Here is a 13,038-nt window from a genome sequence, read left to right on the forward strand (position 1 = left end):
TCGCAGGACAGATAACTCATAACATTTATTATTTGGATGATGTATTTCATAGTTTTCAGTAATCTAGAACCTTCCGGAACCAGGACTAAACCACCTAGAAAAATCTCCTCTCTCTTTTGGTGAATACTGTTTGGTAAGGTTTCCCTTTTGCCACCCTCTCTCTGACCTTCAAACACCTTTCATTTTGACCTCTGCTTTCTGCTCCTCCTTTGTATTTTGTAAAAAACTCTGTCTTGACAAGTATCTCAAATGTTTAATTAAAATGTCAGCTCCCTCTACCAACCTGTGTATTTTTAAAATTGATTTTTTAGAGAGAGAGGAAGGGAGAGGAAGAGGGAGCACTGATGTGAGACTGAACATCGATCCATTGCCTCCTGCACACCTCCTACCGGGGACTGAGCCCGCAACCCGGGCATGTGCCTGACAAAGAATCCAACTAGTAACCTCTCGGTTCATGGGATGATGCCCAGCCAACTGAGCCACACCAACCAGGGCACGACCTGTGCATTCTGGTGGTCTCTGCTCAGTGTCATGTGACCCAGTAATGACTCAACATGCCCTCCCTAGATTCCGGGCTGACCTGGCTGCCACCTGGCCAGGCCAGGTAGGTATATGGGGGATAGATGCTCTGCACCACCCTGAGGTGAAAGCCTGGCATGTTCTAGCCAGAACGAAGCCCCAAGGGGGATTTGTTACCAGGAGGTAGTGTCCCCAATGTCCTACCACGGGAGAGATTGTGCAAAGCAAGGGACATGTTATCAGAGGAAAATAAATCACTAGGTCCCTTTGGAATCCTTTGATGAAAGACTGATTTGACCCACGGGGATAGACAGCCACTTGCTGCTGACTTTTAGAAGCTGCTAGTCCCCAATCTTAGTCTGCTTAAAATGAGTCACTGCCAAATGCACAGACAATGCCATTCCAGGAAGGGGTAAGTGTTGGGTGGTGGGCTGGTTAAACAGGCAGCAAAACAGATCTTTGGTGTAAAAGCCATTTTCTGCAGGACTGGCTTCATCCTACCACCGTGGACAGGGCACAGTTCTCAGCTTGCGGGGTGTAAGTCTCCTAGGTCACTCCTTCACAATCTTCTCCAGGCCCCAGTCTCTGCCCTGCTTCCCAAGGCAGTCAAACTGTAGGGAATCTTCTCATCACCTCACAGCCTGCGTAGAGGCTCATCCAAGGCCTCTGCCAACACCAGCTGAGGCACAAAAGCCTTTGGGAGAGAATTCCTTCGCCGATCTCACAAAGAACACAAATTCAGGGCATTTTTGTTTTTTGGTGTTGTTTATTTTTTAAACCCACTGGTAGTTTGGGTTCAGCTGGAAAGCAGGACATACTGAGGGAGGAGAGTGGTTGCATGAGCAGGATTCCGCTGCAGCTTTGGCGGGAAGCCCCAGGCCCCTGCTCCAGGGAGGTAGGTCCCGCCCGCCAGGCTCCCAGCTGGCTCAGGAGAGGCGGGCAACCCTTCTGCACAAGTGTTCCCAGTAGAGGAAAGTTGTCTTCTGTCGGATCTGCATCCTCACAGGCCCAGCCAGAGGTTTCCCAACAGAGCGCCCAGCAGCTGAGAGACAGGACTCCACCGGCAGGCCCCAAGAGCCTGTCATATGAGGAACTCTGGCTGGTTTCTGATGCCAGATAAGACTGGGCCCTGGTGTCTGGGGCGGCCCCAAGGGGCTGCGACTCCTGGCAGCCTGGCGGCCTGGGCCCGCCTCCTGCAGCTGCCCAGGGTGTGATCAATGGTACATTTCCCACACCCCCCTCCCCATCCCCCCGAGAAAATAAAATAAAATAAAATAAAAATTAGAATAAATACCGATTCGGCCAACATTTACATTTACATGAATGGACAGGATGATCCCCAAACCTTGAAGGTTTACAGACTGGTTAAGGAAGGACGAACGGACGAAACTGGGTTTGTAAGGGGCACACTCCTCACGGAGGATGGTGGGACTCCCACCTGGTCCAGGGAAGGTTGGGAACCTTCTCGGGGCTGTGGTCCCAGAGCTTAGGCAAAGCCACAAGGCCTAGGGGAGCAAGACTGTGGCGAGCAGGCTGGCTGCCTGAGAGGAAAACAATGACTACTTCGTCTTGACTGGCAGGGGAGAGACTGAGACAGAATCAACATCAGATGGCTGGACTTTGCCTCTGCAGTAAAAGCCAGGAAAGCCGCGGGCCAGTGGGGAAAACAACGCAAACTATAGAAATGCAATATCCAGTCTTGCCCCCCATCAAGTACATTCAGAGGTCAACTTGGATATGGCCTTCCTCACTCAGCAGAGGGGGGGGCCTGGCTTGGGGAGGGGGCCTGTGGGGTGCCCACTTCTGCTCCCCAGTTCCTGTCTGAGTCCTCTCTCATGGGAAGCTGCTTTAGTCTCAGATTTTAGCCTTTACTGTTATTTCCTTCCATATCTGAAAAAGTAGCAGCAACCTGCATTTAGAAAAACAGCTTAAAATGTTTTTCGGATTGGCCAGGAAGTGCTTTCAAGCAATGGAATAAACTAGGCAAACCATATGTCTGGAGCCACGGTGACACGACACGTAATTAAAAATATATTTATATATGTATACATATTTATATCTCACTTCTTCACACTCTGGTCCTAACAGTCCAGGAAGGGTTGGCCCTGAGGCAAGACCACCAAGGAGGGCCACTTAGAAGGAAGGGGCATGAGGCCCACGGTGCCCATGATGCTACCTGTCTTGGCTTTCCTGGGAACATCAGCCCCTGCACTCAGTGTCTGGGGCCCCTGCATGAAACTTGCTCTCTGAGCCGGGGTGGAGGTGGGAGACCCCACTCTCCTGCCTCCTCAACTTGCACCTACTCCTAAGCCTCTCCCTTCCTCTGGGCCCTGTTTTTTTCTCAGCAGATGCGCACGCGCGCACACACACACACACACACACACACACACACACACACACACACACACACACAGGAAGCAAGACCCATTTCAGCACAGGTGTGTCCCTCTGAGGACTGTCAGGGAGCGGCTGCCTGCCTGGGGAAGGCCTCCTGACTCCTCGAGATCATGATTTCCCCAGTGTCCTCTCTGAGCCTCCTAACATCAGCTTAGCTCTTCCAAGGCCTCCTGTGGGGCCTCTGGTGTCTCTGGGCCCCAGGTTGGGCTAAAGGTGCAGGCCGAGGAGGAAAGGCGGTGAGGAGAAGCTTGAGAAAACTTGGGAAGAAGGAAAAGGCAAAGGCTGGGGCTACGGGCGGCACTGGCTTTTTGACAGAGGCAACAGACCTGTTCCAGGTAAATCTGTGCCCCACACAGGTTCTTTTTGGGGACTGGCACAGGCTCCCATCCCGGGGCTGGGAGGCAGGTTGTAGCTGGTGGGAAAGCCAGGGAGCACTGGGGAACCTGCTCCCCACCCCACCTCGCCTGCTCTCCTAGACTCGGGGTCAACGAGGTGAAACCTCCTCCAGCCCTCACCTCCTAGCCAGCCTGATTGGATCAGGCAGCCAAGCTGCCTCCAGTGACCCAGAGTGTGCCTGGCCTCAGTAAAGGAGTAAATAAGGAAGCTGCTGGGCTGAGGTCATTTTCTGGGGGCTCATCAAAGTGTGAGCTCCAGACCCTGGAGGTGGGGCTGTGCAGACGCCAGTGACAGCCTCCCCGAGCCCGATCCCCGCCCTCCTCCAACAGGGAAGGGGCAGCTCACAGGACCTGACTCCTCCAGGAAGCCCCAGCCTTGTTCCCAGCCTGGAAAGCTGTCTGGCATCCTTGCCTGGTCACCTGACTGCCCTGCTCATGACTCAATGGACACTCCCTTTTCCAATAGCCCTGAGGCTGCAGTGCCCAGAGCCCTCCTGGAGCATGGGGATCTTGGCTGTGGGAGGGCTGGGCTCCCAGATCTTGCCTGTGATGAGGTTAGGGCAGTAACACAGACCATTTAGCTAAACCTCGAGTCCTGGAAAGCCAGGTAGCCCCACCCTCCCACCTTCCCCCCACTCAGAGCTTGGGACAAGACCTATGTGTGGAGCAGAAAATGTCCCCTAGCGTTTCGGTTTTAGTTTGCCAGCCTATTCTGTGCCTGGTTCACCACAAGGCCCGAGGCCAGTACCAGGCTTAATGCTCTCCCAGCGTGATGGTATTGGCCCTTTGAGAGAGCACGGCTAGAATAAGAGAAGGGAGGTGCTGGGAGCCAGGGGCACAGGTTCCAGCGGGACCCCCACCAGGGCAGAAGTTTCCAATTACCCTAATTGGCTACTGGCAAGCTGTCTGTGGCTAGAATCCTTCCAGAGGGGGGCAGGTTTGATCTCCCACTAATCGGGGTCCTCAGTGCTGCCTGTGTGAGCCGGCTCTTTCATTGAGAGAGGAGACTTCAAAGCAGCTGACTTTTGAAAAATATAACACAATAAAACAAAAGAGTGCAAGTAGAACTACAAACTCCCGCTCCCTTGCCTGCTCCAAGGCCTGGGCCTGAGGCTTGGGGGCGGGGGGGAGGGCGACTTGGAAGTTGGGGGGTGGTGGAGCGTGAAGGTTGGAGGAGAAGGGATGCCTCTGTCCCCCAGCTCAACCGCATAGACAAAGGCCGTCAATTACGGGCGGCTGGTGGGGACCGTGTCTGCCTTTGTCCTCTGGGACATCTGCTACACGTCGCCTGCTGCCAGTTGGCCACTGTGGCTGACAGCATGCAGGAACAATGCAAGCCCGTCTCCGACCCACTTTTTCAGCCTTCTGAGGTCCTTTCTGACCCAAGCGGTGCCCTGGTGTGCCGGGCTGCTGGCCTCAGAGGAGGAGTCACAGAGATGAAACCCCTTGCACAAAGCCCTGTGGGGGGGACTCGTTTGATGGGAGCGGGTAGGGGAGGAGGGAGTGAGGAGGGGCGAGGGCCGGGCCACCATGAAAAAGAAACATGCTTCCCTTGCTGATGAAGCTGCCGCATGCTGGGGCTGGGAGGGCTCGGCTGGGGGGCGCTCCTAGGGATCTGATCCCTTTCCCGCCCGGCTCCAGATTGGCCTCCGGCTCTGCCTGACTTCCTCCCCATTTCTTTCTCCAGGGCCACCCCTGTCCTCCCGCCTGTCCATCTGGCCCTGTGCACCAGGGCCCCAGCTGCCCGCGGGCCGCCCGCCAGGCCCCTGGCTGTCAGGCTGTCAGTTTCTGGATGGTTCTGTTGTAGTACTGTGTGATGGGGGGTGTCAGAGGGTTCCAGCTGTTGGCATGGAGCTCAATGACCTCCAGCAGCAGTGACCGGGTCAGCATCGACTCTGAGGGGCACAGCATCTTGTCTCGGGCACTGGCCAGGAGCTCGGTCATCATCTCGGGCAGCTGTTCCTCCAGCAGCCGGCCTGTGCTCTGCAGCTGTGGGCAGAGAAGTGGGGGTTAGCATAGGACGTGGGCCCTGTGGTGGTCCTCTGACCCACCTTGGTTGGGTGAGCTGGGGGCAGGGACAAGAAATAGCTAGATTATCTCAGGAAGGTGCAGGCCCAGGCCTCTGTGACATTGGGGGTGGGGGTGGGGGAGTGTGATAGCCCACATTTAACCACCAATCTGTTGGCAGATATAAGAGGGATCAGAATAGTGTCTGCTGCCCAAGGCTGAAAAAAGCCCTTACCAGGAACACACCACTTCTCCCTTTCACCCGAGAGTTTTCCCTCCTACAGGAAGCCTTCCCTGACTACTGACTACACCCTCAGTGGCTGTGTGACCTGCTCCCTTCAAAGGTGATCAGGCCGCACTGTGTTAATTTTCACCTGCTAGGATGTCTCTCTGGAATGAGCTGTCATTATTACCTGTGTGTGCACATGTGGAACCTGAGAGCAGGAGAGCAGGATAAGGTCTCCTATTTCCCTCTTCCCTTCTCTCCTGCCTCCAATCCCACCTCCCCACCCCCAGCACTGACCTCTGCCCACACTTGTGACATGAAGAGAAATATGAACTGGGGCAGAGGGCCAGCCAGAGGGTTTACCCTCAAGAGAGGCCCCCAATAATCTAGAAAAGCCCCCATTGGGAAGGAGCCCCAACCTCTGGATCTGTGCTCGCTTGGCCAGCAGCCCCTGCAGGTTCTTTCCATATAGTCTCAGTCTCCATCTCTGCCCCACCCCAGCCTCATCCCACCCAGTTTTCAAGGCTCTCTCATCTTCACAAAACCTTTTTTAACCTCGTGGGCCCACCCTGACCCCTCTCCCTGGAATCTTTAGGGATGTATGCTCTGTACTCACGCTATTCTCTCCACCGCCCCACCCAGTGTGTGTGTGTGTGTGTGTGTGTGTGTGTGTGTGTGATATCTAGCCCTGGCCAGACGGGCAGGGAACATACCTTCTCCTTCTCCCCAATCTCCCCCACCCCAAGTCCCCATGTAGGGCACCCAGCTGGAGCCCAATGAATGAACAGAGGGACTGTCCCTTCCACCTAAGGCTGCTGTCTGGGTTCCCAGCACTTCTGGGCTCCCAGAACTTCTGGACTCTGAGATTCTTGGGAGTGGCCTTGGCAGCCGGGCAGGAGCCACCTGAGAGGTGTGCTTACACAGCCTGACGTGTCCTGGTGCCCAGGCTGGAGGCCCCTCCCCTCACTGCACTACACTCTGAATGGCTCTGGGCAGTTTTCCGAGGGCAAAGGTTTGTCCTAGTGACTAGGCCAGAGCCAAGTGTCTGAAGAAAGATCCCAGAGGAAGAGTTTCAAGGAGCAGTGGCCACACCTTGGGAACGGGCATGGCACCTCCCAAGGGGCTCCTTTGAATGGGTCAGTGCAAACGGGGGAGGGGGGCAGGGATTCAAACCTCAGGCACCTCCCCAAACTCCATAGTACCAAAGCTCAGGGAGATATTTGGGGACAGAGGGTCACTTGGAATCTCTTAGGTCATTTGGGTGGTATGCCTGATGCAAGGAGAGGGTGGCCTTGAGGACAGAGGGAAAGTGACAATGCCAGCACTCAATATTTCCCTCTAGATGAGCCAGCAGTTCTCTGCCCCTTGAGCCAGCTGTGGGCAGGTCTCCCCATCAACATTTACTCTGGTTTTGGGTTGACAATTCAGGAAGCCATTCCTACCAGCCCCACAACTCTGAGGTCAGAGGTGTCTGAAGTACACTGCTTACCTCCATGGAGCAACACAGGACAGCATCTTCCTTCACATCCTGAGACTGCAAGAGCTGTGGAGGAGAGAGGCAGAGACCACCTCTTAGTATATGTGCTGCTGAAGTCAGCACCAGAGATCACCACTTAGGGTGCCAGCTCCCAGCGCCCAGCAGCCAGGCCCCCCCACCCCAGCCCTGGTGCAGCCTGGAACAAGCATCTCCAAGGATTAGAGGGCAGCAGAAACTCAGCACCAGGACCAGATCTGAGCCGCAGGAGGACTGCTGTGGACATACAATCTGGACCCCCCGGCCAGGTCAGAAGGCTGCGATTAGAGGCCATAGCAAAGCAAGGCTACATGTGGGTTTGAAGGTGGTGGCAAGGATCATTGGCTGTTAACAACTGGTCAGCGAAAATCCTCAGAGAAATGAAATTAGCTTAAAGACTTCCTGACTGCTGAGGGGAGGCTCAGCAGTGGTTCTGGGTACTCCTGGGCCCTGGCTACGGGAGGACTCCTGGACATCAAAGTGCTTTTCTGCAAAACCATGCCCCCACTGACTTCACCAGAGGCTGGAATTGCTTCTTGACCAAGGCTATGGCCAGCCTGCCCAGCACTGGAACTGGTCACCCCTCCATCCAGGCTTCCCTCTACTTGCTTTGTCTCATTCTCTCAGCCCCTCTCTTTTGCTTTTTAAATTGAGATATAATTCATATAACATCAAATTCACCATTTTAAGTATACAACGCTTGTGTCACCTGGAGATTCTCAGCCACTACATATCCTCAAACCTCCCTCCCTCGCTTTATTCAGGTTCTGTACAATATCACCCATCGGCCAAGGCTTCTCTGACTGGCCTGTGTATAACTGACCAGCCCTGTCGACCTCCTGCTTTACCTCTAACAAATCTCACCCCTGACATGGCATCTACTTGTCAGTCTGTTGTCTGTCTCCCTTGGCTGGAAGGCAAGTTCCATGAGGACAGGGCTTCGGTTTTGTCCACTGCTCTGTCCAGCACCAGGAACAGTGCCAGGCACACAGTAGGCACTTCGAAATATTTGTTAACAATACTCTTCGGGAGTCAGGGAGAAAACCACCCTGCTGGGAGTCTGCAAGTGGGAAGGGCTAACCCTGAGAGGCAGCTCATCCACAGGACGCCCTGGTGCACATGATGAGGGGATATGGAACCCCCACCCCACACACCCTTCTCACTGGAGCAGACAGGGCGCAAAGTTATAACTGGTGAATCTGCAGACATACAGTGCTTGTGGAAACAGAAGTTAGTTTAACTCTTTAGATGGCAACTTGGTGATAATTATAGCATTGTAAGCGTACAAACCCCGTGTGACCCGACACTATCACTTCTAGGAATTGATCCTATACATGTACGTATACACATGCAGGGCACACATACAAAGTTTTCCCTGTACTATTGCTACAGTAAAAGACTGAAAATAACTTGAACATTATTAAATAATTATGACACAGTGGAATACTCTGCAGCATCCAGCTGTCCCTCTCGGCATACACTGGTGTCCGCTCCTGGAGTTTTCTTGCCTCCCAGGTCTACAAGCCTTCAAAGAGAGCTGAGGGAGGCTTCCGCCCAGCCAGTGCCTGGAGGAGCTCTGGGGGCACACAGGGAAAGGGCTCCCTCATCTAGAAGATCTAGGAGGCCGGAGTAAAGAACAGGAAGCACATTTTGGAAAAAGTTGAGGGGAGCTGACTCACCCCGTAGCAGGCCTACCTGAGTCCAGCATCCAATCCAGCCTGCTCTGGGAGGGGGTGGTTCATAGATTGGGAGGGTCCTGTGACTACCAAGGATGGGAATAGCGGGTGGAGGGGGGATGGAGAAGTGGACCTAGCTCCTTTTTCTCTGCAGGAAGGACAGGGACTGATTTGAGAACTCTGTGACGTTTGCTAGAACTTCTGTCTTATGGTAACCACTCCCTCATAGGTTCCCTGTAGGGCTTAGTGGGGAAAAAATCCTTAAAATAGAAATTGCTGGTAGAAACCACAAGAAAGGGGAAAAGCGGGGTATCTAGGGGGAAGGGAACTCTTGGAGAGAGGGCGGTGGCAGCTGGGTGGGGAGGAGGGGAACAGGCAGCACTGGGAGCTTATGGGAAGGAAGGAAGGGGTCAGCTCCGTGCACCTAGCACGTTGGCTGACACATAGTAGGTGCTCAATAAATGTCTGTCATGGTGAATTGAGATGAACCTGGGGCCATGTTCTGTCCTGAGATGAGCTTCTTAAGCCTTCTGAGGTTTAGGGACAAGTGAGGTATCATTATGGGAAATACCATGAAGAGCCAGGGCCTGACAAGTTCTGCACGCTCTGAAATGTGAGTGCTTTTCCCTTCAGGTGGCCCTTGGGACTTCTTTTTTTTGTAAAATATGTTTTTGTTGATTTCAGAGATAGAGGAAGGGAGAGGGATAGAGAGATAGAAACATCGATTGGCTGCCTCCTGCACGCCCCCTACTGGGGATCGAGCCCACAACCCAGGCATGTGCCCTGACTGGAATCAAACTGGTGACCTCTTGGTTCATGGGTCGACACTCAAGCACTGAGCCACACTGGCCAGAGAGCCCTTGGGATTTCTGTGTGGAAAGCCTCCTGGAGCCTCCATGTTCTTGTCAGCTGAGCACTTTGTCCTGATGAGCAAGTGTCTCCTCCTCCTCATTTCTCTGCTGCCCCAGGCATGCCCCCCCCATCTGCTCCCCGGTAAAGGTTCAGAACAGCGGAACAGGTCCATGCCTTTCTACTCTGTCCCTATTCTTCCCCAAATGTTTGTGACTGGCCTACTTCCTGTGCATGTCCTTTCCTCCCCCCTGCATGCCCAAACTCCCCCGGGGCCTGCTCCTGGGGACCGTGCCCATGCCACTGTCCTCCTCCCTCCTTGAGGGGCCCTGGGCTCCTGGTTTCCAGGGTAAAGAAGGACTGGGGAGGGGGCTCTCAACCCCAGAGCCTCTCCTCCAACCTTATCTTTCATTTGGTGGCTTGGTAAAGTCTGTGTTAAGCTAAAAATCACATGGTGCCTGCTGGGTTTTCTCAAGGAAGTTGGGAGGACTGATGTTCATTGTGCATGTCCTTCACAGATGCTGAGATGCAGAGTTCACCGAGGGAATCGTGGCTGCAGACCATGTCTGGTCTACCCTAAACGCTGACTTGGGTCTCACTGCTGGCTTTTGAGGGCAGATCCTTAAAGCTTTAGAGCTGAAGGGGCTGCAGAGTGTCCCCTTTAACTCCCACCCAAGGGAGCTTTCCCCAACTGTCCCAGGCAGGAAGGGGCACCCTGTTGCTCTTTGTGGCAAAACTAGAGGCTGGCCTGCCTCACAGTGGGAAGCCCTAGACTCAGCTCTACAGAGGTTCCCTCCAGGGTCACCTTTCAATGTCCTCTTAGAGGCTCCCATGCCTCTGGGTGATCAACAGCTTCCCAGGAATCTGTCCTTGACTTGTCCTTTGCGGGCAGGGTCCCAAGAACAAGATCTTTCCACTCTTTTCCACCTTGGCCCAAACCTACCTGTTCTGTGTTCATTTCTTCAGGGCTCTGCTTTTTCCTAAGGACAACTAGTTTTTATAAAAACAAATCCCTGCAACTAAGTTGAGGGGCCCGATGAACTCTCTTGTTCATGTAGGTTCTATTTGGGATCTTCTGGAGATGATGCCTTATTGAACTCTAGACAGTTTCAAAAGGAGTGGCCACTCAGACACATGCACACCCAGGCTCACTACAGCTCTGTTCGCAATAGGCCAGAGGGGGAAGCAGCCCAAGTGTCCATCAACAGATGGGTGCATAAACTGAATGTGGTCTCTACATATAATGGAATGTTATTCTGCCTTACAAAGGGAGAAATAAATTCTGACACAAGCTATAACATGGGTGAGCCTTGAGGACATTATGCTAAGTGAAATAAACCAGACACGAAAGAACAAATACTGTATGATTCCACTTACATGAGGTGCCTGGAATAGTCAAATTCAGAGACAGAAAGTAGACTGGTGGTTGCCAAGGGGCTGGTGGGAGAAGTAACGGGGAGTTGTTTGTTGGGCGCAGGGCTTCAGTTGGGAAGATGAAAAAGGTCTGGAGGTAAAAGGTGGTGATGGTCTCACAACAATATTAATGTACTTCATGCCACTGAACTGTACACTTAAACATGGCTAAAACGATCAATTTTATGTTATGTACATTTTACCACAATAAAAAAGTGTTTAAAAAAAGTGGTGGCAGGAGCAGGCACTCTTTGGGTGGGCAGGACTGTCTCTGCCCTCTGCTCTCACTCTTCGGAAGAAAAGCTGAATGATGGGGAAGGGCTGCCCAGGCTGGGGGGCTGAAGGCTCCGGGGTGGGGGAAGGAGCAGCCCACTCATCAAAGTCTCTGGCACAGAAAGGGGTGTGGGCGGGCTGGGGCAGGCCAGCCACCCTCGCCCTCGAACAGCGAAATGTATTTCTTGGACGGGAATCCAAGGCAGTTGTGCGAGCCCACACAGTGTTTGTTCGGAAGCTAATGCATTCCTGTCCTATTGTCTCTGCCGGAGACTTGTTGTGGGCACACCCATCACATCCTCCCTCGGGGAGAGGCCAAGGTGCTTGGAGTCAGGCTGTGGGAGGCCCGATAGCAACTAGGGAGAAAGGCAGCCTGGTGGGAGCATCCCAGCATCCCCGATGGAAGGTCCACAGGGCATGGGCATGCTGCCCAAGGCATGCCCAGGATGGAGTCAGGCTGGTTGCCTGGGATGCCACCCCATGGAAAGGGAAAGAGGGTGCTGATGGAAGGACCCATGGGGCTGCCTTCGTGTGTGGGAGGCAAGTGAGCACTGGAGATGACAGCTTCTTGTCTTACTAGGAAGGAGTGAGTGCCAGCCTGAGGCAGGCAGCCCACCCTGACCACCTCAGCTCACCAACAGCACGGTTTCAACCTTGTAGAACAAATCCAAGAAGCCTAATACAGCCACAGTGAAAGCTCAGCTCACACCCTGCCTGCAGGAGCCCCCCTCCTTTGTGGGTAGCCGAGGGTAGGCTGGGAGCAGCAACAAAGGACCAAAAGTGAGATGATTTCAGAGTGCATGCATGTGCTTGGTTGGTTTTCTGGGGAACGGTCTAGAGCTCTAATTGGCTGGCTGGGTCTGTGAAAGGGCCAGGGCTGGGGCAGGACCAGCTGAGGGTGGGGTAGAAGTTGCAGAAAGAGGAGAGAGAAGGAAGAGCAGAGGGTGGGAGGTGGAGGACTGCAGGGGCCCAGGAAGCCACAGCGATGGGCAGAAATGCAGATGGTGGAGAGAAAGGGGAGAGGGAGAAGAATGCAGCAGAGGCAAAAAAGAGCCCCTGATGCATGGCAAGTGGTCTGGGACGGTGACTGGGGTGGGGGGCTACACATGGCCACCTGTGTCTCATGAGTGTCCTCAGGTATGAGTCCCGGCCCCTCCACCTTGCACCTCTGATGGACCTGGATCAGCATCTACAGCTGAGTCTAGAGGACCTGATGTTCATGATACTGACTTTGAGTCATCAAGAAGAGGGTTAATTAAGCCTGGGTCTCTTCGGGGAGGCAGAGAAGTAGATAATCTATCCTAAAAACACTGTCACCAAAAATGTGCAGAGGGCTTGGAGTCAGAAGACCTGCTACTCACTAAAAGGACCCTGGGCATGTCACTTAATCACTCTGCACCTCAGTTTCCTCACTTGAGAACGGGGATAATACCTGCCTAGAATTGTTTTGAGAGCCAATTGAGATAATGTCTATGAAAGAGCTTTGAAAAGTACAAAGCTTGATTCAAATACAAGGTGTGATTATTGCTATTAAATATGTATCTTTATAAACATGTATCTTCCCTGAAGATCTTGACACACTTTGTATACACCATCCCGCTTACCCTTGTGACACGCTCGTAGAGACAGCAAAAGACCACAGGCATTATTATCTCTACTTAATGCAGAGAAACCGAGGCTCGGTAGTTAAGTGTCTTGAACAAGCCAAAGAGACAGCAAGTCTGAGAAGATCCAGAAGGTGCATAGAAGTCCTGGGTCAGCATCATCTTT

General features: G+C 53.4%; 1 protein-coding gene across 8 annotated transcripts in view; it reads right to left on the reverse strand.

The window, feature by feature from the left end:
- Positions 1-1,294: 1,294 nt before the first annotated feature.
- CTIF (cap binding complex dependent translation initiation factor) overlaps positions 1,295-13,038 on the reverse strand; it is a 248,619-nt gene continuing 236,875 nt past the window's right edge. For 7 of the 8 annotated variants that reach the window (XM_081148375.1, XM_081148374.1, XM_081148376.1 and 4 more), the window contains 2 exons: positions 7,034-7,087; positions 1,295-5,300 (listed from right to left, as the gene is read on the reverse strand). In XM_081148375.1, coding sequence (XP_081004501.1) covers positions 5,085-5,300; positions 7,034-7,087 — 270 coding nt within the window. In that variant the 3' untranslated portion in view covers positions 1,295-5,084. The remainder of the gene's footprint in view (positions 5,301-7,033; positions 7,088-13,038) is intronic. The other variant, XM_081148377.1, reaches the window with a different exon arrangement.

This window comes from Miniopterus schreibersii (genome assembly GCF_964146895.1).
Source record: "Miniopterus schreibersii genome assembly, chromosome: 10".
NCBI lineage: Eukaryota > Metazoa > Chordata > Mammalia > Chiroptera > Miniopteridae > Miniopterus > Miniopterus schreibersii.